This window comes from Salvelinus alpinus, chromosome 1, assembly GCF_045679555.1.
Source record: "Salvelinus alpinus chromosome 1, SLU_Salpinus.1, whole genome shotgun sequence".
In the NCBI taxonomy this organism is placed as follows: Eukaryota; Metazoa; Chordata; class Actinopteri; order Salmoniformes; family Salmonidae; genus Salvelinus; species Salvelinus alpinus.
Genome location: NC_092086.1, coordinates 42950936 through 42976547, shown reverse-complemented (window position 1 = coordinate 42976547; position 25612 = coordinate 42950936). Strand labels below are relative to the sequence as shown.

General features: G+C 42.8%; 1 protein-coding gene across 2 annotated transcripts in view; it reads left to right on the top strand.

Moving 5' to 3' along the window:
* Positions 1 to 25612, top strand: part of LOC139534453 (glutamate receptor ionotropic, NMDA 2B-like) — a 104000-nt gene that overhangs the window by 23709 nt on the left and 54679 nt on the right. For both annotated transcript variants that reach the window (XM_071333656.1, XM_071333732.1), the window contains exon 3: positions 19253 to 19852. In XM_071333656.1, coding sequence (XP_071189757.1) covers positions 19253 to 19852 — 600 coding nt within the window. The remainder of the gene's footprint in view (positions 1 to 19252; positions 19853 to 25612) is intronic.

Here is a 25612-nt window from a genome sequence, read left to right as displayed (position 1 = left end):
TGACACTTAATCCTTGTAGAAATGCCTTGTCTTAGGTCAGTTAGGATCAGCACTTTATTTTAAGAATATGAAATGTCAGAATAATAGTAGAGAGAATGATTTATTTCAGCTTGTATTTCTTTCATCACATTCCCAGTGGGTCAGAAGTTTACATACACTAAATTAGTATTTGGTAGCATTGCCTTTTAAATTGTTTAACTTGGGTCAAACGTTTTGGGTAGACTTCCACAAGCTTCCCACAATAAGTTGTGTGAATGTTGGCCCATTCCTCCTGACAGAGCTGGCGTAACTGAGTCAGGTTTGTAGGCCTCCTTGCGCGCACACGCTTTTTCAGTTCTGCCCACAAATTTTCTATGGGATTGAAGTCAGGGCTTTGTGATGGCCACTCCAATACCTTGACTTTGTTGTCCTTAAGACATTTTGCCACAACTTTGGAAGTATACTTGGGGTCATTGTCCATTAGAAAGACCCATTTGCGACCAAGCTTTAACTTCGTGACTGATGTCTTGAGATGTTGCTTCAATATATCTACATAAATTTCCGGCCTCATGATGCCATCTATTTTGTGAAGTGCACCAGTCCTTCCTGCAGCAAAGCACCCCCACAACATGATGCTGCCACCCCCATGCTTCACGGTTGGGATGGTGTTCTTCGGCTTGTAAGCCTCCCCTTTTTTCCTCCAAACATAACGATGGTCATTATGGCCAAACAGTTATATTTTTGTTTCATCAGACCAGAGGACATTTCTCCCAAAAGTGTGATCTTTGTTCCCATGTGCAGTTGCAAACCGTAGTCTGGATTTTTTTATGGCGGTTTTGGAGCAGTGGCTTCTTCCTTGCTGAGCGGCATTTCAGGTTATGTCGATATATGACTCGTGCCTGTTTCCTCCAGCATCTTCACAAGGACCTTTGCTGTTGTTCTGGGATTGATTTGCACTTTTCGCACCAAAGTACGTTCATCTCTAGGAGTCAGAACGTGTCTCCTTCCTGAGCTGTATGACGGCTGTGTGGTCCCATGGTGTTTATACTTGCGTACTATTGTTTGTACAGATGAACGTGGTACCTTCAGGCGTTTGGAAATTACTCCCAAGGATGAACCAGACTTGTGGAGGTCTACAAAGGTCTTGGCTGATTTCTTTTGATTTTCCCATGATGTCAAGCAAAGAGGCACTGAGTTTGAAGGTAGGCCTTGAAATACATCCACAGGTACACCTCCAATTGACTCAAATGATGTCAATTAGCCTATCAGAAACTTCTAAAGCCATGACATCATTTTCTGGAATTTCCCAAGCTGTTTAAAGGCATAGTCAACTTAGTGTATGTAAACTTCTGTCCCACTGGAATTGTGATACAGAGAATTATAAGTGAAGTAATCTGTCTGTAAACAATTGTTGGAAAATGTACTTGTGTCATGCAAAGTAGATGTCCTAACCAACTTGCCAAAACTATAGTTTGTTAACAAGAAATTTGTGGAGGGGTTGAAAAACGAGTTAATGACTCCAACCTAAGTGTGTGTTCTTCTCATTCTGCTGTACAATGCTGATGTAGGTCGGCATCTTTAGATATCTCTATATAGCAACACAGCAATTATGTTATTACTCAGCAATGATGTTATTACTCAGCAATGATGTTATTACACTGCAATAATGTTATTACTCAGCAATGATGTTATTACTCAGCAATGATGTTATTACTCAGCAATGATGTTATTACTCAGCAATGATGTTATTACTCAGCAATGATGTTATTACACTGCAATGATGTTATTACTCAGCAATACTGTTATTACTCAGCAATAATGTTATTACTCAGCAATAATGTTATTACTCAGCAATGATGTTATTACTCAGCAATGATGTTATTACACTGCAATGATGTTATTACACTGCAATGATGTTATTACACTGCAATGATGTTATTACACTGCAATGATGTTATTACTCAGCAATGATGTTATTACTCAGCAATAATGTTATTACTCAGCAATAATGTTATTACTCAGCAATAATGTTATTACTCAGCAATAATGTTATTACTCAGCAATGATGTTATTACACTGCAATGATGTTATTACTCAGCAATACTGTTATTACTCAGCAATGATGTTATTACTCAGCAATGATGTTATTACTCAGCAATGACGTTGGGGTGCTGGACATACAAATCCAGGCCTTGCTGCACGTAACTTGAGCCACAGGGAGTTCGTTTTATTCAAATGTCCTATACGTATTTGAAGTAACAAAAATGTTCATGGACTAACGACAGCTTTAAAGGGAACACTCTGTTTGAAAATGCCAGGACAAGTTCTATATTTGCTGTATGGGATTACCTTAGCATTTTCTACGGTCATAAATCTTACGAATGTGAAAGTAATGTTATTCAACATGTTTACCTTTGCTTAACTACAGAGGCAGTGGTCTCTCGGTAGAAATTAAAGCTTTGAGATGGACTGTGGTTTAATTAATCCTATCAAAGAAATAGGCTATTTTCCTAGATGCATTAGTCCACATACAGTATTTTGTACATTACTCTGTGTTCTGATACATTATAAGGTTGCCATATCCACCAAGCAAAACACTTACATTCCCAAAGCCAGTTTGTGATGTCACAATCATGAAATGTGCAGTACAAATATACCAAGTGAGTGACCCTTGTCCATCCTGAAGTGCAGGTTTTTCTGAGAGGCTAACACTGCCATAGTCCAGTCTCTCTTCCCACTGGTATTGAAATGTCATAGTTAATGGACACTTTGCTGGAGTAACCCCGCCAGCCAGCAACCCCTGCCACCCTAAGGAATCAGAAGGATTGATGTGACTAGTAGATAATATTGGAAGTTATTGATTGGACTGTGTTAGGGAAAATTGCCCCCAGGAGTTTTCCTAGCACAACTGCCAATAGGAACCTAATTCTCCCCTGAGAGATTACCATCCAGTTACTGTCAAGATCTGTGAAATGTGGCAGCAAAGAGCTGTGAGTGTTGGGCATATATTAGACATATATGTTAGACATATATTTACCACTGAGAGGAATAACTGGCTGAGCCTCTCCTTGACCTATATTAGGGAGAGGGAGCGATGTCTTGATGAAACAATGACACATCCAAGGATGTTACATTGTATAGAAGTTGCCACACTGTAACCAGCATCAAGTAGAATTGAAAATGGGGGTTCAATATCAACCCGCTCGTCAAAGTGTGTGATACTATAATATCTGAGAACAGCCAATGCAGCACAACATCATAATTTAAAGCACTCTGGTGGAAATAATAGCATGTATTCAATCAATTTCACATGCAACTCTCATTGATTACTGAAGCCAAACATGGTTGAGAGCTAATGAATATTGTTTATCAAGGTTGGATTATAAAAGTACAGCACCACCGCTTTGCTCTGTGAATGTCACCCTCCAAAAGATTAATTTGCACAGATTTAGTCTAACCACTGTATTATAGGGAACACTCAGTTTCTCTTGTCATTTTCTATTTAGTCACAACCGTTGCTTAACTGCAACACAACTGAGTTTCAAACCCCAGGTTGAATACATGCAATATTGTCAGTATTTAATTGAGATTTTCCGCCTCCTGACTTTTTTTGAAATCTGGGAAGCAAACTGAATAATTGTCAGAACTTATTTTGAATCTCTTCTCAACCGCCGCTCAGCCATGCAAGCGACAAATTTCAAACACAGTGGCTGCTTAAACACCTCAGTGCAAAGTGTCCCAAATTCAACAAAGTTAAACTGCCAGGTAATGTGGAGGTAATTGTAGCAGGTAATTGTAGCAGGTAATTACCTGCTACATAGTTTCTGGGACGCACGTCCCCTTGATAAATACGGACGGTACTCACTTCACACCCCTTGACTTTTTCCACATTGTGCTATTTTACAGCCTGAATTTAAAGTGTATTACATTTCAATTTTTTTGTCACTGGCTTGCACACAATACCTCATCATGTCAAAGTGGAATTATGTTTTTCAACATTTTTACTAATTAATAAAAAATGAAAAGCTGAAATGTCTTGAGTCAATAACTAAGCCTAAATACTTAACAAGTCATAATAAATTGCATGGACTCACTCTGTGTGCAATAATAGTGTTTAACATTATTTTTGAATGACTACTTCGTCTCTGTACCCCACACATACAATTATCTGTACGGTCCCTCAGTCGAGCAGTGAACCACAAAGTTGAGGTTGGTTTTCCAATGCCTCACAAAGAAGGGTATCTATTGGTAGATGGGGGGGAAAAAATCAGACATTGAATATCCCTTTGAGCATGGTGAAGTTACTAATTACACTTTGGATGATGTATCAATAATACACCAAGTCACTACAAAGATATAGATGTCCTTTCTAACTCAGTTGCCGGAGAGGAAGGAAACCGCTCAGGAATACGAGGCCAATGGTGACTTAAAAACAGTTACAGAGTTGAATGGCTGTGATAGGAGAGAACTGAGGACGGATTAACAACATTGTGCAGTAGTTACTCCACAATACTAACCTAATTGACAGAGTGAAGAAAGCCTGTACAGAATAAAAATATTCCAAAACTGTTGGCAACAAGGCACTAAAGTAATACTGCAAAAAATGCGGCAAAGCAGTTAACCTTTTGTCCTTAATACAAAGTGTTATGTTTGTGCCAAATCCAAAACAATACATTACTGAGTACCACTCTCCATATTTTCAAGCATAGTGGTGAATGCATCATGTTATGGGTTTGCTTGTAATTGTTAAGGACTGGGGACTTTTTCAGGATAAAAATAAATGGAATGGAGCTAAGAACAGGCAAAATTCTGAAGGAAAACCTTAAGTCTGCTTTCCACCAGACACCCGGTGATGAATACACATGTCAGCAGGACAATAACCTAAAACACAAGGCCAAATCTACACTGGAGTTGCTTACCAAGAAGACTGTGAATGTTCCTGAGTGGCTGAGTTACAGTTTTGACTTAAATTTGCCTGAAAATGGTTGTCTAGCAATGATCAACAACCAATTTGAAAGAGCTTAAAGATTTTTGAAAATAATAATGGGAAAATGTTGCACAATCCAGGTGTGGAAAGCTCTTAGAACTTACCCAGAAAGACACAGCTGTAATCCCTGCCAAATGTGATTCAAACATGTATTCACGCAGGGGGTTGAATAATTATCTAGTCAAGATATATTAGTGTTTTATTTGTCTTTTTTGTCTTTTTTCTTTCACTAATGTTAGAATGTGTAGGGCTGTGAATTCTGAAGCCACTGTATAACATCTCCATTATTGTCCTGTAACATCTTCCAATACTTGACCAAGGGAGTTTTCTGTCAGGAGAGTCAGCGAGCGTGAATGTATGTGGGTATCAACGTATCAGTGTTTGTCTATGTTACAGTTGGCATCGGCAGTGAACAGCTTGGCAATTAATTAACCATGACCAGAGAGGAATGGTGTGGGGTGGGGTGGATTAAAGATGGTGGCTGAGAGGAGAGCTGGGAGGAGGTGCAGTGAGGGAGCTATGAGGGCGGATGGGGTGGAGAGTACGATATAGATGGTATAGAGTACGATATATACATATGAGATGAGTACTGTAGGGTATGTAAACATAAAGTGGCATAGTTTAAAGTGGCTAGTGGTACATGTATTACATAAAGATGGCAAGATGCAGTAGATGATATAGAGTACAGTATATACATATACATATGAGATGGGTAATGTAGGGTATGTAAACATTATATTAAGTGGCATTGTTTAAAGTGGCTAGTGGTACATTTTTACATAATTTCCATCAATTCCCATTTTTAAAGTGGCTGGAGAACACAAACTGTAAATAAAGCTCCTATAGGAAGACGATGGGGTGCTAAATGAAGCCACAACCACAAATATTTACCACCTAGAATGCTGAGACAATTAGGCCACGTTCACACCGCCAGACCCTGATACGTTCACACCGCCAGACAGACCCTGATACGTTCACACCGCCAGACCCTGATACATTCACAACGCCAGATCCTGATACGTTCACACCGCCAGACCCTGATACGTTCACACCGCCAGACAGACCCTGATACGTTCACACCGCCAGACAGACCCTGATACGTTCACACCGCCAGACCCTGATACATTCACAACGCCAGATCCTGATACGTTCACACCGGCAGACCCTGATACGTTCACACCGTTAGACCCTAATACGTTCACACCGTTAAACCCTGATACGTTCACACCGCCAGACCCGGATACGTTCACACCGCCAGACCCTGATACGTTCACACCGCCAGACCCTGATACGTTCACACCGCCAGACAGACCCTGATACGTTCACCGCCAGACCCTGATACATTCAAATCAAATCAAATCAAATTTTATTAGTCACATACACATGGTTAGCAGATGTTAATGCGAGTGTAGCGAAATGCTTGTGCTTCTAGTTCCGACAATGCAGTAATAACAACAAGTAATCTAACCTAACAATTCCACAACTACTACCTTATACACACAAGTGTAAAGGGATAAAGAATATGTACATAAAGATATATGAATGAGTGATGGTACAGAACGGCATAGGCAAGATGCAGTAGATGGTATAGAGTACGATATATACATATGAGATGAGTACTGTAGGGTATGTAAACATAAAGTGGCATAGTTTAAAGTGGCTAGTGGTACATGTATTACATAAAGATGGCAAGATGCAGTAGATGATATAGAGTACAGTATATACATATACATATGAGATGGGTAATGTAGGGTATGTAAACATTATATTAAGTGGCATTGTTTAAAGTGGCTAGTGGTACATTTTTACATAATTTCCATCAATTCCCATTTTTAAAGTGGCTGGAGTTGAGTCAGTATGTTGGCAGCGGCCGCTAAATGTTAGTGGTGGCTGTTTAACAGTCTGATGGCCTTGAGATAGAAGCTGTTTTTAAGTCTCTCGGTCCCTGCTTTGATGCACCTGTACTGACCTCGCCTTCTGGATGATAGCGGGGTGAACAGGCAGTGGCTTGGGTGGTTGTTGTCCTTGATGATCTTTATGGCCTTCCTGTGACATCGGGTGGTGTAGGTGTCCTGGAGGGCAGGTAGTTTGCCCCCGGTGATGCGTTCTGCAGACCTCACTACCCTCTGGAGAGCCTTACGGTTGTGTGCGGAGCAGTTGCCGTACCAGGCGGTGATACAGCCCGACAGGATGCTCTCGATTGTGCATCTGTAGAAGTTTGTGAGTGCTTTTGGTGACAAGCCGAATTTCTTCAGCCTCCTGAGGTTGAAGAGGCGCTGCTGCGCCTTCTTCACAACGCTGTCTGTGTGGGTGGACCAATTCAGTTTGTCCGTGATGTGTACACCGAGGAACTTAAAACTTTCCACCTTCTCCACTACTGACCCGTCGATGTGGATAGGGGGGTGCTCCCTCTGCTGTTTCCTTCACAACGCCAGATCCTGATACGTTCACACCGGCAGACCCTGATACGTTCACACCGTTAGACCCTAATACGTTCACACCGTTAAACCCTGATACGTTCACACCGCCAGACCCTGATACATTCACAACGCCAGATCCTGATACGTTCACACCGGCAGACCCTGATACGTTCACACCGCCAGACCCGGATACGTTCACACCGCCAGACCCTGATACATTCACACCGCCAGACCCTGATACGTTCACACCGCCAGACCCTGATACGTTCACACCGCCAGACCCTGATACGTTCACACCGCCAGACCCTGATGGCACACTCATTAAGTGTGTGAGAGAGAGTGTGTTTTGTGACTCAAGGAGTAGAGAGAAGGTGGACTACATACCTACCACCATAGCACTAGCCTAATGATCCTTCTAACCGTCCAGTCATTTAAGATCAATGGACACACACTGTGAGTGTGGGATAGATGGCCTCTTCTGGCTCAAACCTCCAGGACAAGAAAGACGTGGTATATTGCATCGTGTCGACCGTGATAAAGATCAGTCAAGACCAATGTGAAGACATGAGGGAGAGTTGTGGATGAATGTGATCAGTGGCTCTAGTGAAACAAACGCGTAAAGCCAGTAGAACATGTTCAAAGATCTTAAAGCTTTACACAGGTGAACGAAACATGGCTGAAACCTAATGATGATTTATATAAGAGTTGGCACCATATACTCTCTAAAAGTTCTTAAAGGTCAATGGACACTATCTAACAAGGCCATACAAAAGCATGCATAAGACATAAAGTAAGAAACGTTTCAAAGTCTTGACACCCTGCCATCCTGCTTTCATTCACATTTACATGTATGATGTCCAATTAAAGGTTTACCCTGGGTTTACTGAGGAGAGGGCTCATTCCTGGTGGTGGTTGGCTCCAGCTCCCCCAGCCCTCCCAGAGCTGAGTCAGGAGTCTGAGGAGTCTGGCTGCGTGCTAGAGGACCAGCCCCTGGTGGGCGGGCCGATCAGCCACCTTTCATGTTGCTGCCATTGATTGGGCTTCGTTGAGGAGGAGAATTGATGTGTCTTATGAAGTCGGGGATACGAGGAACAGAATCCCCCATGGCTCCTTAGGGCACGAGCTACCAAGCCCTGATCTACAGTAGATACCGTGTTTGTGTCCATTTGTCCGAGGTAAAGGATATGTAATTGAGAAGGCAGTATGGTTAAAGGTGACTGGCTGGGGTAGTGTGTGAGTGTGTTTCTACATGTTCATTACCTAAGGTAAGGGCATTATATAGTGTACATAAATTGATTATTGCATTGTATATGTATGCATCAGTCAAAGTGTTGGTGTGTGTGTCTGTGTGTGCTTGTTTATGGCTGTGTGTTTGGCTGTGGTCTGCATCGCCAGTGTGTGCCAAACCTTAAAGAATCACTCAGTGAGAGTGACTAAGGAAGGGAGATGTGGAGAAGACAAGGGGGAATGAAAATAGAGAAAAGGCGCAGTTACACACACACACACGGTAAAACATCTGACCTGTACTGTGAGCAGAATGGGGGAAAAATCCCCAAAATGTGCAGTGAGCTATATAGAGAGGAAAGTAAGGAATAAGGGAAGTTGAAATGTACTATAAACTTTTCCTAGTTTCATTTTACCCCTGAATACGCATTCTTAGTCTTTCTCCTCTGTCCTGCCACCATTCTCTTTTTCACATTGTTCCCTCTCTTATTTTCTTCTGTCCCTTATGTGTATCACAGCTCTGATCTAACTTTGGTCCTACCTCTCTATCTTTATAACTTTCTCTCTTTCATTCAATCTGCCTCCCTCTCTTGCCAGCACACTCTCTCTCTCTCACCGTTTTTAATTAAAATCTCTCTGCATCAAGGGATTCCGTTGTAGCTGTGATTTAAATGAGAGGGTGACATAAACCTAACATTACTGTCAGACCTAAGCAAATTCCATCAATTCATGTGAAATTTGCTGCACTGGCCATTCTCCAATGGTGTCTGTTATATATACACTGCATATCATTTTTTCCCCATACTATTATTTTTTTTAAACAAACTTGCCAAAGCAACTCTGTAATGAAATGTTACCACACACACTGCCTGCCTACTGTACCACCCTGCTGTGTGAAACAAAGCACTTTTCCCCCTCCTAGGCATTTTGCCCACCACCTTCCCCCCACTCCTTCACCCACTGTGGACTCAGTCTTGGGTGGATGAAGTTGGGTCTTAATAAATCAGGATGTTACCACCGGCGCTAAGGCTAGTTTTTAATTAAAACTGTGAATCAGTTGAGCCATATTATGAATTGTACTCTGCCACGAGTGAATAAAACATGCAGAGCTCACTTCTCTCCTACATTTTTTCTGAGAGTTGGGCGCGCTGTGCTGACAGTGTTATGAAAGAGTCTGGGAGCTTAGTGCTTGCATAAAAAGAATAACTCAATAGTGAGGCCCACAGCCATTAGGGTCAGCACCATTATATTACACAAAACAGCTACAAGGGCTTTAGCGCTGCTGCTAGGCCAGAGTGACGTAGACGCACAGGTTTCACATCGTGACACTTTGATGTTTAAAGTTGTGTCAGTTGATGATACCAAAACACTTTCACACACAGCATGATTATTATGATGCTGATGGTCAGGTACTCTTGTCCACTGGCTATTTTCAACACATGACTAATGTGAAACATTTGCTTTTCAAACACAAACAATTGCTCCAAATATTTAGGGCCATTCATAAAAAGAGGTGAGCAGGGGAACTTATTCTCCACCTTTCCCTTTTGATGGGCAGAAATGAAATAAATACCATCTATGAATATATTTATATGCAAAACTGTGTTTTTTTGAAAGCTCCTCTTGAAAGTATCACCAGGTTGAAGCGTAACAACTTGCCTACTTCAATGGCCCTTATTGCTAATTTATGACCTTTTGGTGTCTGTGAGTACAACTGACACCGTCCCAGAGAGAGCAGGGATGAGCCAGCAGATGTAAATTAGCCCCGTGGAGCATAGCGAATAGGAAGCGCTTCATGAATTCATTCAGAGGATGACTAACTGCAATTCAATCTTACAGCTTTTCACAAGCAAACTTATGAATGCTAATTGTTTCATAATTGAAGGTGTTGGCGGACTCACTTCACTGACTGTGGTGATGCAAATGAAGTCCTCTGGCACTCGTAACTACTGCCACAGAAAACTCAGGCGGGTTTGACCTGGTGGGACTCACATCACCTTTTACACACAGGCCTCTATGTTTGTACCGTCATTTGCGTTTATTTGCATATATGAATATACTATAGGTAAGCTGTTCCATTTGGTATGTAACTAAATGATATGAAAAGTTTTGTTCTGTACAGCTAGCTATGAATCATCAGCCTATATACTGTGTGGCAATACACTGCAATTACTCACTATTATTTAATTGACTTTCTTTTTCTAGATGATATCTAGATAAAGAGTACAGAAAGTACGCTGTCAAAGATATTCCACTTTGTGTTGTGCTTCTTATTATTGCTTGATTTGGACTGAAATAGGTGCCGGTACTGTTTATATTTAGATGCAGGAGCTCCACGATACTTTTGAGCTAATATTCTGTAGGAGCAACAGGAGCACAAGCAGTAGAAAATAGGTTTCGCCCAGGTCAAGCACTGCTTCTTATACAGTAGTTAATGGAGGTGGGTCTCTTAGAACCGTACAACGAACACTCCAAACAAAGCTTGTTTGATTGAAATATTACGATAGTTGTCACACAGGTACTATGTTGGAGTGACAGCTCCGGATGTAGTGGTGCTGTTGACGGAGCTGAGGCTTACTCTGCGGCGTGCCTCGTGGCTGAGTGCTGGGTGGGATTAAACACGGGACATCTATTGGGAAGCGCTCCTAGATGTCATTATCCTCGTGGGGAGTCTCATCATTGGCTGGGAGCGGTGACGCACACGGCCCTAGAAGACGGCTGGAGACAGGCATGACAGCCGTACGCCTGCAAGAAATAGTGATGATCATGCATAAAAACAACGGTGGAAAAGAGATACTGTACTGGAATCCTAGTCTCCAGCGACTCCCACGAGGGTTTAAACATTCTGCCAAAACAGATGCTCCAGCGCTGAATTACACCCTTTAATAATGTAACCTGTCTCACACCTTTGCAAAATGTGCCGTAGTCTCCAAATGACATGTCCCATGAATTAATGCCATGAATTTATCAAAATCCATTAATTAAAACGTTAAATGAATACTTTAAAATTAAATCCATCATTCACCTGAGTGGAGAACAAAGTAACTTATTAATCTTTTACCATTTTCGGAGATCGAAACATGAGGAATTTGATACAGGTCAGGTGATAGCTGCTGTTATTGCTCTGGTACAGTAAACAGCAGCTATCACACACTATACTGAAGAACCCTGGTCACCATCCATCCAATCTGTAACCAAAGCAATATTACAGTCCAAGCCTCTTGAAAGTCAGTTAGGACACTGTATCTATGCAGTCAATAAGTGAACTAGTTAGGACACTGTATCTATGCACTCAATAAGTGAACTTTTTCGAAGCTGTAGTAGCCATTGGGAACAGAATAGAGTTGTCATCCTCAATTGTTAGTTTGTCGTACAGTAAGTCTTAGTAGCACTAGGTCTGGGATGTTTTGTCCCTTTGTCCCTTTGTCCCTTCATCCTCTGCCTTTGCAGGGGTGTAATGCAGACAGACATGGACACCACAGTACTGAACTGGATCCGGTTGTGCTCTTACCTAGGCATATTTCAGGGTACCATTTTGATTAATTTGACTGTACACAAGAGCTGTTGGTTTTCACTCATGGGAGGCAGATTTTGAGCGGGTATCTATATCCCCATAACTTATTTTAAGCAACTGCTGCAGTACCAAATTCAATTCAGACCATTTAAATCCCTGCACGCAAGAAGGACAAATACAATATTTTCAAACTGTTGTCTCTCTTTCACACACACACACACACACACACACACACACACACACACACACACACACACACACACACACACACACACAGGAAATACCCTGCACACCTACTAATCCAAAGGCAGGATCCTGATTCCAAAAATAACAGCTTGGAATGAGATGGATGGAGGAGGACAGATTATCGCGGCTCTGGTACGTGAAAAGCTGTCAATAAAACACATTTAAAGTGATTACCGGGCTGTTATTGGCATGGGGGTCACTCTGGTTCTCACCATTCCAAAAGGCAACACTTTGAAATCATACACACCTGTAAAGGATGTTTAAAATGGAAATAGGCCAGCTGAAGTGGAATTGCTCACGTACTCTGATAAGCATATGGGGACGCAAGTCAGGGAGGAGATTAACTTTTCTCCTCCAATCAGAAGAGTGGGTGTAAATAGAAATCTACTCTAAGAGGTATTACAGGACCAACTGCTTACCTTCATGGTTGTGTCAAAACACATTACACAACTTCAGGCATTGTTCAGTACTTTTCTCCTTCAAGACACTTTATTCAAAGACAAGCCACAGATATTGGGGTTTGTGCACATGCCAGTGTGGCAGAAATTATTTTTTGTCCCTATTTTCCAATTTCTTGCATATTGCACATATTATGAAAATCCAATCCTTCTCCACCTGAAAACAGATTAAGATACAAACTTCATGGCTTCTTTTGGAGAAAATGTTTGGGTCTTTGACACAATTTCTCAGTACTGCAGTACAAGTTCCGGGCAAAGATTGTAACGACTGTCTTCGGGTGAAAGAGAGGAGGACCAAGATGCAGCGTGAATATCATCCATATTTAATGGGAAATACTTAAACACCGAACAAAACAACAAACCGAAAAAGGAACGAAGACGATACAGTCCCGTAACGTGAACACTAAACACTGGTACACTGGAACAGGAACAATCACCCACAAACAAACAGTGAAAACAGGCTACCTTAATATGGTTCCCAATCAGAGACAATGACAAACACCTGCCTCTGATTGAGAACCATATTAGGTCAAACAACAAACCCAACATAGAAACACAAAACATAGAATGCCCACCCAGCTCACGTCCTGACCAACTAAACAAAGACTAAACAAAGGAAATAAGGTCAGGAACGTGACAAAGCTGGTGTATAAATACACGGGTCATAAACAGTTTAGACGTGTTGTTGTCCTCCGCACTCTCCTAAATATCAAAGCAGGCAATAAAAATGACATGTTGTATTTGTTCTCAGTATTCATGCAAATATCCCGACTGTCAGGCCTGACACATAATGAGAAGAGAGAGGGATTTGCACTCCAACATCCTCTCTCTTGAAATAGACACCATTATACACTCAATGACTCTCGGTAAACATGTGAATGTATGCCTGGCTGTGTATGGTAATGAGGGGGCTGTGAGTGGCTGCTGCAGAACATCACGTCCAGGCCTCAGGTTCAAATAGACCCCCCTCTTCCTCCCCAGCAGCCAGCTAAAGGCCATGCGTGTCCTTTTCCACTAGAGCCAACATAGTTCACTCCTCTCAGCGGTTTGGCCCTGTGTTCTAGGGGCCAGCTCATCCCCTCAGGGACCTGATAGTACATGCTGCTGTCACAGACAAACCTCACCTTTTAGATAATACTGGAAGTCAATATTCCCCTGCATTGTATACTTTGCCTAATATCACTTGTGTTGTGACTGTAGAAAGCAAATGCGCATTAATTATAAATGAAAGCTTTTGATCGCTTCTCCGTATTATGAATTTCCAGGAAACACAACAGCAATGCCCTATGTGTGTGTGTGTGTGTGTGTGTGTGTGTGTGTGTGTGTGTGTGTGTGTGTGTGTGTGTGTGTGTGTGTGTGTGTGTGTGTGTGTGTGTACGAGAAAGAGAGATAGAAAGAGAGAGAGCGCACTGTGCTACTGTTATTTTGTGTGTACGGCTGTCTTTTGCCAGTGTGATGGCACTCTATTACAGTACCAGTCAAAAGTTTGGACACACCTACTCATTCAAAGGTTTTTCTTTATTTGTACTATTTTCTACATTGTAGAATAACAGTAAAGACATCAAAACTATGAAATAACACATACTGTATGGTAGTAACCAAAAAAAGTGTTAAACAAATCAAAATCAATTTTATATTTGAGTGTCTTCAAAGTAGCCACCCTTTTCCTTGATGACAGCTTTGCAAACTCTTGGCATTCTCTCAACCAACTTCATGAGGTAGTCACTTGGAATGCATGTCAATTAACAGGTGTGCCTTGTTAAAAGTTAATTTGTGGAATTTCTTTCCTTCTTAATGAATTTGAGCCAATCAGTTGTGTTGTGACAAGGTAGGGGTGGTATACAGAAGATAGCCCTATTTGGTAAAATACCAGGTCCATATTATGGCAAGAACAGTTCAAATAAGCAAAGAGAAATGACAGTCCTTCATTACTTTAAGACATGAAGGTCAGTCAATACGGAACATTTCAAGAACTTTGAAGCGTGGAGGAGGACGTGGGATGACGTGGGGGGTGCTCTGCTGGTGACACTGTCAGTGATTTATTTAGAATTTGAGGCACACTTAACCAGCATGGCTACCACAGCATTCTGCAGAGATACGCCATCCCATCTGATTTGTGCTTAGTGGGACTATCATTGGTTTTTCAGCAGGACAATGACCCAAAACACAACTCCAGGCTGTGTAAGGTCGTTTTGACCAAGGAGAGTGATGGAGTGCTGCATCAGATGACCTGGCCTCCACAATCACTCGACCTCAACCCAATTGAGGTGGTTTGGGATGAGTTGGACCGCAGAGTGACGGAAAGGCAGCTAACAAGTGCTCAGCATATGTGGGAACTCCTTCAAGACTGTTGGAAAAGCATTCCTCATGAAGCTTGTTGAGAGAATGCCAAGAGTGTGCAAAGCTGTCATCAAGGCAAGAATGGCTACTTTGAAGAATCTAAAATCTAAAATAGATGTTGATTTTTTTAACACTTTTTTGGTTTCTATATGATTCCATATGTGTTATTTCATTGTTTTGATGTCTTCACTATTATTCTACAATGTAGAAAATAGTAAAAATAAAGAAAAACCCTTGAGTGAGTAGGTGTGTCCAAACTTTTGACTGGTACTGTATGTCAGTGCGTAAACGTGAGTGCCGTCTAATATCTGGGCTATTTTGACAAGGCATGCTCGCCAGCATCACCCCGGCCCCGTGCTAGTTGTAATTGTGTGATTTATGGCTGACGAAGGCGTCCAATTACAGAGCCATAATATCCACGTCATGCCTCATATCCCAACAGTGTCTCTACATCAGTTGAGCCATGTTAGCCCAAGCTTTCATTAATGACAATTACACTTTTTATAGTCCATTTAGTCCCACTTATTACCTGGGGTTTTTCAGGGAGGTAACCACCAGTAGCAGTCGGCAGACATTCCTAATTAGTCAGTCGTTTGGATGCAGTGTTGGGTGGGGTTTTAGTCACATGGGCCGAGCGCTGCAGAGTTTAGCCCCTAGGCTGGTATCAGTGTGGGAGCCTATCTAGGGGTCCATCGGTGTGTAATAGATATCGCAGTGTGCTTTGGTGCGTTAAATAAACCAAATGGTGCGTGAGACATGTCTTCAGGGCTTGCTGTGGGGTCTTCTCTTAGACTTCTCATTCTGTTATGTGACCAACCTTTGTGTGCTTTAAGTGCCATTCTGGGAATTATAGAACTTCATTCATCATCTGAATGGACATTGTGTATACAGTAAATGTGTAATATGTGCCTGTGTGTGTGTGTTGGTGTGTAAAATGTGTCTATGTTAATTTGCCCATGAAAAGAATCGGTGTGTAAAATGGACCCGTTGCAAGGGTGCATTGATTGCTTATCAGAGGGGAATGGGCTGTGTGTGTGTGTGTGTGTGTGTGTGTGTGTGCGCGTGTATATATCTCTGTGTCCATCAACAGTGTGTGGAGAAGCCTATGCTAATTGTTGCCATGGAAACTGAGTGCTGCTAGAGAAGTACAGATTCAAAGGGAGCATCTCCCCCCTCTCTCTTTCTTCCTTTTCCTCCCCCTCTCTCTCGTCCCTCTTTCTTTTCTCAGTCTATCTGCTGCCATTCCCCTCTTCCTTTCCCCTCATTCATTCAGTCTCCTCTTCCCTCTCACTTGCTTTCCATCAAGGCCCACTCCAGCTGACAATCCTCCCTCTCTTACTCTTTCTCTCACCTCCTTCATTCTCTCTCCATGAATCTCTTTCTCTGTCTCTTGGTGTCCCTCCACCTCCTCATATGCCTTACTTTTAGCAGATTGTCTGTATTTCTATTCTCTCTTTTCCTCTGTCGCTCTTCTCTGTCCCTCCCTCCCTCCCCTGCTTCCTCTCCCTCTCTCCCTCCCTCCCCTGCTTCCTCTCCCTCTCTCTTTAGAGGAGTGTACAATTGGCAATTAACACAGGGACCTGTAATTAGTGCTGACGAACCTCCAGCAATTAGTTATCCTAAAGAAGTATTTTTGTCATCTCTACACACCTCCCCCTTTCATCCCCCAGCCTCTCAATCTCTCCTCTCTCTTTCCCTCTCTATCTTGCTCACTGTCTCGTTCCTATAGGGTTTGTTTGTTCAGGATTTTTCTTTTTACTCCCTCTGCCTTTTAAAATGTTGCTTTTGTTCCACGGTGAGTGCGCACACACACACACACACACACACACACACACACACACACACACACACACACACACACACACACACACACACACACACACACACACACACACACACACACACACACACACACACACACACACACACACACACACACACACACACACACACACACACACACACACACACACACACACACACACTCTCTCCATGGTGCACACACGCACACACTCACACGCTATTACAACCATCCCCACAATTTTTAGGAGCCACTGATATGCACACTCACATACCCACAAATATCATACCCCCCCATAAATGTTAAACTCCCCTGTTATTGTAATGGTGATAGGTTAGAATGTCTTGGGGTATGATATTTGTGCGTCTAACTTTCTCACTCACCATTATTCACTCATCATTCAGGATTATCCATAATCATGGTAGCATCCACATCAATGTAGAAGTATTTAGAAACTTAATATTTTCTTATTTTCAATTAAAGTGACTCCAAAATGACACAAACCAAAACAAACTTAGAGTCATGTAATCATTGCGTGCTATGAATATGGGACAGAGTATTTAACTTTTTACTATTTTAATACACATGTAAGTGAATTTGTCCCAATAATTTTGCTCCCCTAAAATGGGGGGACTATATACATAAAGTGCAGTAAATTCAAACTTAATCACCCGAAAATACCCTAAAATTAACGCTGACGGTCTGCACTTTAACCCCATCACTATTGTATCATTTCAAATCCAAAGTGCTGGAATACAGAGCCAAAACAACATAAAATGTCCCAATGCTTTTGGACCTCACTGTATAGTTTTTCAAATAAGATATGTTTAACTACTTTTTCTTCTCACTTTGTGTCATTCTCTCTCTCTTCTTCCTTCCCTCAGTCCCCCCCTGCATCACTGTTAATGAAGGTCTATAAAAAAGAGAGATACAGTATGTGGTCATTTACGTAAAGCGTTGGAGGTAGGTGGATGGAGGGATGGAGAGTAAATGAGTGTTGGGAATAGGACAGAAGAGAGGAGGAAGGGTGAAGATGCGGGGGGTATTAAGACTTGTTATTCGCTCGGGGCATCCATCACTCCCTCCCTCAGAATCTGTCCATCTTTCTGTCTGTGTATCAGGGAGCCAGTGTTCACTCATCACATCAAGCCAGTTCCTCAGTCAACGTGCATCTCTCTCTCTCTCTCTGTTTGCTTCTTTCTCATCCTCTCTCCCTCTCTCCTTTGCATTCCCCTCTTCCCTCCTCCTCCCTCCTCCTCTTGCCTTCTCTCTTTCCTCTCTTCCCTCCCTGTCAGGGATTCAGCCACCCATCCAGCAGGAGAGTTTATGTCATCTATAATAAAGACCATTATGCTGCTTGAAAACACACCTCATGAAATATTGATCAGTATGAGTGTATGTATACCTTGTATCCATGTGTGTGTGTGTTTATGCACTATTGATGTACTGTATGTCATATACAACCTGTCCTAGCTAGGTTTCCATCCAATTGGTGACAGATTTTCATGTGAATATAAAAAGATCAGCATAAAGAAACCAGTGGTGTTTCCAGTGAAATGTACTTTTCGCTTAAGTTTTCATTTACCGAATAAAAATCTAAAGTCCAATGTGTTTCGATGGCATTTTCAACTCTACTGATATTTTTGTCACAAAAACTGTTGTATTAAATAGAAAATGTGTCTACTCTAGTCTTGGCACATGTCCTCTAGCCAACAGCTCACAGTTACAGTGAGGGTAGGCTACATGATGAGTTACTATGGATAAACACCAGTCAAGCATCAATCATCGTGTCACCAGAATAAGACCCTCGATATTTATTGGAAAAGAGCATCAAGATCACCATGCACTTTCATCACCCTGTGATGTTCATCATCATTTATTTCATCTGTAGCCTAATAAACTGAATGGTTTCCTGAATCGTAGTGGAAGAACCACACACCATATCATCGTGTGAAGTTTACTTCAATATGATGGTTATTATATCAATATTTGCACATAAAGGCGTTTCCACCACCATTTCTTGCATAATTAATTAACAAAAAATGATCTGTCAGCATTTAGAAAATTGTACCGAGAATTCCTGTTTCCATCACAGCTGTAGTGATTTTTTTTATACGGTATCACTTTACTCGCATAAAAACTGTAGATGGAAACATGGTTAGTGATACACTGATTCATGTTATAGGCTCTTGTCAATCCACTTAAGTCAATCAATGTGTATGGGCCACATTGACCTCTCTCTTTCTCTCTCTCTCTCTCTCTTTCTCTCCTCCCTCCCCCCAGGTATTACATTCCCACTCCTCGATTATGCCTGTCTGCGGCTGCCACAGCCCCTCCCACCCTCAGGAAAGGCGAGCGTCCCCCACGCCCCTGCCCCCCCAGGAGGTGAGACGTCCTCCCCGGCGCCGTGCGGCCCTCTCCTCCCTCTCCCTGTCCCTCCTGGGCCTCCTGATGTGCCTGTTCCACCTGCCCCCCGCCTGTCACTCTCGCAGAGACAAGAGCGGGGGCGTGGCCCACTACATCCCCATGGCCCAGCCCCCCCACCACCAGGTGCTGCCCAAGCTGGTGCAGGGTCTCAGCATCGCCGTGGTGCTGGTGGGCAACTCTAGCGAGGTGGCGTTGGCGGGCGCCCGGGAGAAGGACGACTTCCTGCACATGCCGCTGGCGCCCAACGTGGAAGTGCTCACCATGAACGAGACGGACCCCAAGAGCATCATCAAGAGCATCTGTGACCTGATGACAGAGCACTGGCTGCAGGGCGTGGTGTTCGGGGACGACACGGATCAGGAGGCCATAGCCCAGATCCTGGACTTCATCTCTGCACAGACACACATCCCCATCCTGGGGGTCCGCGGTGGCTCCTCCATGATCATGGCTGCCAAGGTACAGTGTGTGTGTTTCTATGTGTACTGTGTGTGTGAGAGAGGGTGATCGAGAGAAAAAAAAGTATGAGAAATGTTTTTATCTGTTAGTCTTGATCCTCTGTATTTCATTGTTGTCTTTAACAATGATCTGTTTACAAATGAAGCGGCGATGGCTTTCTGGTGCAATGTCGTTACCAGTATCAGATCAATGCTGGTTCATTCATGGGAAAACAGATGCAGAGGTTTGACAGAGAGCAAGAGGGGTTGTTTCCTTTGAAGAAAACTGGAAAGAGTGGGGAAGTTGGAGACAGGATCAGCGTGGTGCGATAGGAGGGAACAGGAAGACAGGGAGAGAAGACGTGCATAGAGAAAGAAAATAATAACTCAAGTAGACTGGCATGAGAGAGAGAGATACAGGAAGCTGTACTGTCACCAGACACCCAGTTTTACCTCGGTATGACAGAGTTCCACTAGATCCCTCTATGGCTCATCCCTGTGATATTTCTCCCCCACCCCTTTTCATTCTATTCACTTTAACCATGTCTAATGGGATGAAGCAATCTGGTCCTGCTTTATCTTAGCCGGCTGTGATCAGCGTTTGGACCGTGCTGCTGGACTAGACTATTTTTTCTGCAGAATAATCAACTTTTATTCAGCCTGAACAAATACAGCTGTACAAAATGGGCTCCTAGAATTTCAAACAGTCTCCAAAAAAAAGCTGCCGGGAATGAGGCCGTCCGCTGGGCATTCCAACTGACGCCACGTGCTTTCAGCACAACGGGTTCCATTGTGGATAAAACATTATCTCTGCTCACCCTTCCACGTTTGACCCTGCGTCAACAGGGTCCACCAGTAAACATGACCCACTATGACACACTAGGGCCACCAGCCAGCCATTCATCCCCCTATATCCCCATTACACCATGGAGGATAGCATTGGACAGTCAAATGACATTTACCCCACACATCGCTATTGACACGTACAATATCCACTGGCCCTGCCCGTTGTGCCACGGCCATACATACGTGTCACTGACCCCATAGTGTATCCTACACACATAGAAATATTTATGATACACCACCCGCCCGTCTTAAACGTGTAAACATGATGTATTTTATTGTTCATAAAGAGGTGGATGGGTTATGCATGCAGACTGAAGGTATAATTCATTAGTGCACGTGCCATCCATGCGCCAGGAGCACAGGCTTGTGCCGCTGCGGCTAAATGGATTTCCCAGGCCGGAAGCCAACACAGGGCCCAGGAGAGAGAAATGGAGCCACATCCAAGGCCATGCTAGTCTCCGTCTTCAAACGGATTTGTGTCTGTTGTTTAATGGGCTGAAACAATATTGGTTGAGAATATGGTAGGACAAGAGCGGGAGAAGGAGAGGGATGGTGAAAGAACAGCCTCTCCTCCTGAGAGAGAATCTGGGGGAAGATGGACAGCAGGTGTGTGGAGAGGACGGCGCTAAAGAAGCTAGCTGCTGGAAACGTAGCAGACAGAGTGAGACAGCAGCACAGACTGGAGGCGTGAAGGAGCAAGGAGAGGCCCCGTAGCTGGGAAGAGAAAAGAGAGAGAGACAGAGTGAAGAAGGTAAAATCAAAGGTTGAAGCAGAGAGCTTGAGAAAATGTGGTGTAAGGCTTGGGGAACTAGACTGAACAAAAATATAAACGCAACATTCAACAAGTTCAAGAACTGAGTTACAGTTCATATAAGGAAATGAGTCAATTTAAATAAATTCATTAGGCTCTAATCTATGGATTTCACATGTCTGGGCAGGGGCGCAGACATCGGTGGGCCTGGGATGGCATAGGCCCACCCACTTGGGAGACTGGCACACACACTGGGGAGCCAGGCCCAGCCAATCAGAATGAGGGTTTCCCCTCAGTTTCATCAGCTGCCCAGGTGGCTGGTCTCAGATGATCCTGCAAGTGAAGATGCCGGATGTGGAGGTCCTGGGCTGACGTGGTTACACGTGGTCTGCGGTTGTGAGGCCGGTGGGACGTACTACCAAATTCTCTAAAACGGCGTTGGAGTCGGGCTTATGGTAGAGAAATTATCATTCAATTCTCTAGCAACAGCTCTGGTGGACGTTCCTGCAGTCACATGTCAATTACACGCTCCCTCAGAACTTGAGTCATCTCTGGCATTGTGTTGTGTGACAAAACTGCACATTTTTTCTTGATATGCTACACTTGTCAGGTGGAGAAATGCTCACTAACACAAAAGAGAAATGCTCACTAACATGGATGTAAACGAATTTGTCCACATCATTTGAGATAAATACATTTTTATTGCATATGGAAAATTTTTATTTCTTAAAAAAAGAAATAATAATATTTCAGCTGATGAAACATGAGACCAACACTTTACATGTTGTGTTTATATTTTTGTTCAGTATAATAAGCTTTGGCGAATGGACAGAGCGAGATGGGGGAAAGGGAAATGTAAAATAAGGTCTTTATCTCTCTCTCTTTCTCTCCCTCTGTCTCTCTCACTGTCGCTCCCTCTTTCTCCCTCTCCCTCTTTCTCCCTCCCTCTTTCTCTCTCTCTCTTTCATACAAGGCCAAATGCCGCTGATGCAGTTGGCAAGGCAACACTTTGCTTACCTATACAGCAGGATCATAAGTGAGACAGAGAGCCGAGGGGAAATAAGATATTTTTATAGCTGACGTCTGGAATAGAAAACAGGAATGGTGCCGAAATAGTGCACAGAGTAGTATTTACAGTGGATTTTGGTGTGGTGTTGTGAAATATACAGTATATATACAGTATCTATATATTTTTTATTGTGAAATTGAAACCAAGGGATGGGTGACGGATAGACGGATGGACCAAAGTCTGGTGTTATAAAGGAACAGAGGGAAGGTGCGACAGCTGGTGGGTCTCCGACAGTGTCACCCAGGAACGAGGGAAAAGATGTGTGAGGCGGAGAGAAGAGAAAGATGGATAGAGGGAAGCTGTACTCACATCTGTATCAATGAATAAGATGGAAGAGAAAGAAGGGTGAGAGATAAGTGAGAGAGGAGCGAGTGCATTATTGCATGACGGAAGGAGAGAGAGATGGAAGGAGAGAAAGAAATAAAGAAAGATGGAAGGCGGGAAGGAAAGAGAGATAGAAAGAGAGAAAATAAGAAAGAAAGATAGAAGGAAAGAGAAATGGAAATAGAGATAGAAGGAGATAAGGAAGGAGAGATGGAAGGTGAGAAGGAAAGAGAGATGGAAGGTGAGAAGGAAGGATAGATGGAGAGATGGAAGGAGATAAGGAAGGAGAGATGGAAGGTGAGAAGGAAAGAGAGATGGAAGTATGCAGATTGAAGCAGTCTGGGATAGATCATTCTTCCATGGACTAGAGTTGCTGGAACTGTATAATGCTACAGTATCTAGCTTACATACCAAACACTCTATTTAGTGATCATCATTTGCCTCTTAATCTAGCACAATGGGTAACATATTGTTTATCTTACCAAAAATGATATCAACTCTCGTGAAGATATTTCTAGCTGTGCTACTTGACAAGTCTTCAAGGTTAACTTGATAGCCTGACAAATAGCTGGTGATGTAGGTTATCACCTCAGAGCATCCTATTGGATGAACAGCAGTTCATCTAGACTACACCAGCCAGCCAGCCAGTCAGCCAGCCAGCCAGCCAGCCAGCCAGCCAGCCAGCCAGCTAGCCAGCCAGCCAGCCAGCCAGCCAGCCAGCTAGCCAGCCAGCCAGCCAGCCAGCCAGCTAGCCAGCCAGCCAGCCAGCCCAGTCTTCAATACGGAAGAGATCGCATCCTCACCTACAGTGGTGCTGGGATTTAAATATCACAACGTCAGAAATAAATGCAAACAGGAAAGTAACCAAATGACCCCCGAGGAATCTAATCCAATATGACTCACGGTCTCTGCACATTTTTTATCAGCACAATCAAACAACAGAAGACATGGGTGACACCATACATATTTGATTGCACTGCATTGTTTTATATATTATTATACATTTTTTATTTTACTTGGCAAGTCAGTTAAGAACAAATTACTTATTTACAAAGACGGCCTACACCGGCCAAACCCTAACTAGGACGACGTTGGGCCAATTGTGCGCCGCCCTATGGGACTCCCGACCATGGCCAATTGTGATACAGCCTGGGATCGAACCAGGGTCTGTAGTGACGCCTCTAGCGCTGCTATGCAGTGCCTTAGACCACTGCACCACTCAGGATCCCATGTATAGACAATGGGAAATAAGAATATTAATGAACCGCTGTTGCGATGCACATTTTCCGTGTGGATTCCAAAAGTACTTTAGCTTCTCACCATTGAGACAGCTTCTACCACCAGGCCATTGAGCAGCTAGACCCTAGCTGTCTACCCGCATACACCTTAAAACCTCTAAAGGATCAGTGGGTCCCGCACAGGACGGTTGAGCTAATGTAGGCTAATGTGATTAGCATGAGCTTGTAAGTAACAAGAACATTTCCCAGGACATAGACATATCTGATATTGGCAGAAAGCTTAAATTCTTGTTAATCTAACTGCACTGTCCAATTTGCAGAAGCTATTACAGTGAAATAATACCATGCTATTCTTTGAGGATAGTGCACAGTTAACTTGAAAATGTATTAATAAACCAATTAGGCACATTTGGGCAGTCTTGATACAACATTTTGAACAGAAATACAATGGTTCATTGGATCAGTCTAAAACTTTGCACATACACTGCTGCCATCTATTGGCCAAAATCAAAATTGCACCTGGGCTGGCATAATACATTATGGCCTTTCTCTTGCATTTCAAAGATGATGGTAAAAATAAATTAAAAAATGCATGTTTTTTTCTTTGTATTATCTTTTACCAGATCTAATGTGTTATATTCTCCTACATTAATTTAGCATTTCCACAAACTTCAAAGTGTTTCCTTTCCAATGGTATCAAGAATATGTATTTCCTTGCTTCAGGTTCTGAGCTACAGGCAGTTAGATTTGGGTATGTCATTTAGGCGAAAATTGAAAAACGGGGGTGGATCCTTATTATTAAGAGACCTTGTGCATTGATTCTCCCCCCCCACACACACACGCACGCACGCACGCACGCACGCACGCACGCACGCACTCACTCACTCACTCACTCACTCACTCACTCACTCACTCACTCACTCACTCACTCACTCACTCACTCACTCCTTCACTCACTCACTCACTCACTCACTCTCTCACACACATGCTAACACACTATTTATTGACTATTTATTAAAGCTGCTATACCTAGTCACTTCTCACTATACTACTTGTATATAACAGTCATCATAATTTGGCATAACACATTTTATACATCCTACTCTATATTCAGCTGTGTACATATGTCTCATAACTTCTTTTCATTGATTTTTTTTCTTCTACTTTTTATTACTACTTGTAATTTTGGACGTTGTATTGGGCATTTGATTCTTAAATTATATTGATATTGTATTGTTGAGGAGAGTTATCAAGTAAGCATGTGGGGCTCTAGTTTAGCTTTGATTTGTTTGGAAATAGCCCCCTCCCTCTCCCTCTGTTGTTGTGTAACAGTGGGAGTGTAATGCTAACCGCTAGGTCAACCCTGAGGAACAAAACAAGCCTTTTTTATTTAGCCTGTCAAGGTGTGACCGAGGTGACCAATTAGTTCATGTTCCTTCCTGGCTGCATTAAGGGTATTTTTATTTCCAATGTTTACGTTATGGTGCTTACTGTGTGTGTTTGTGCGTGTGTGTGTGTGTTTATGTTTGTCTGTGTGTATGTTTGTTTATGTTT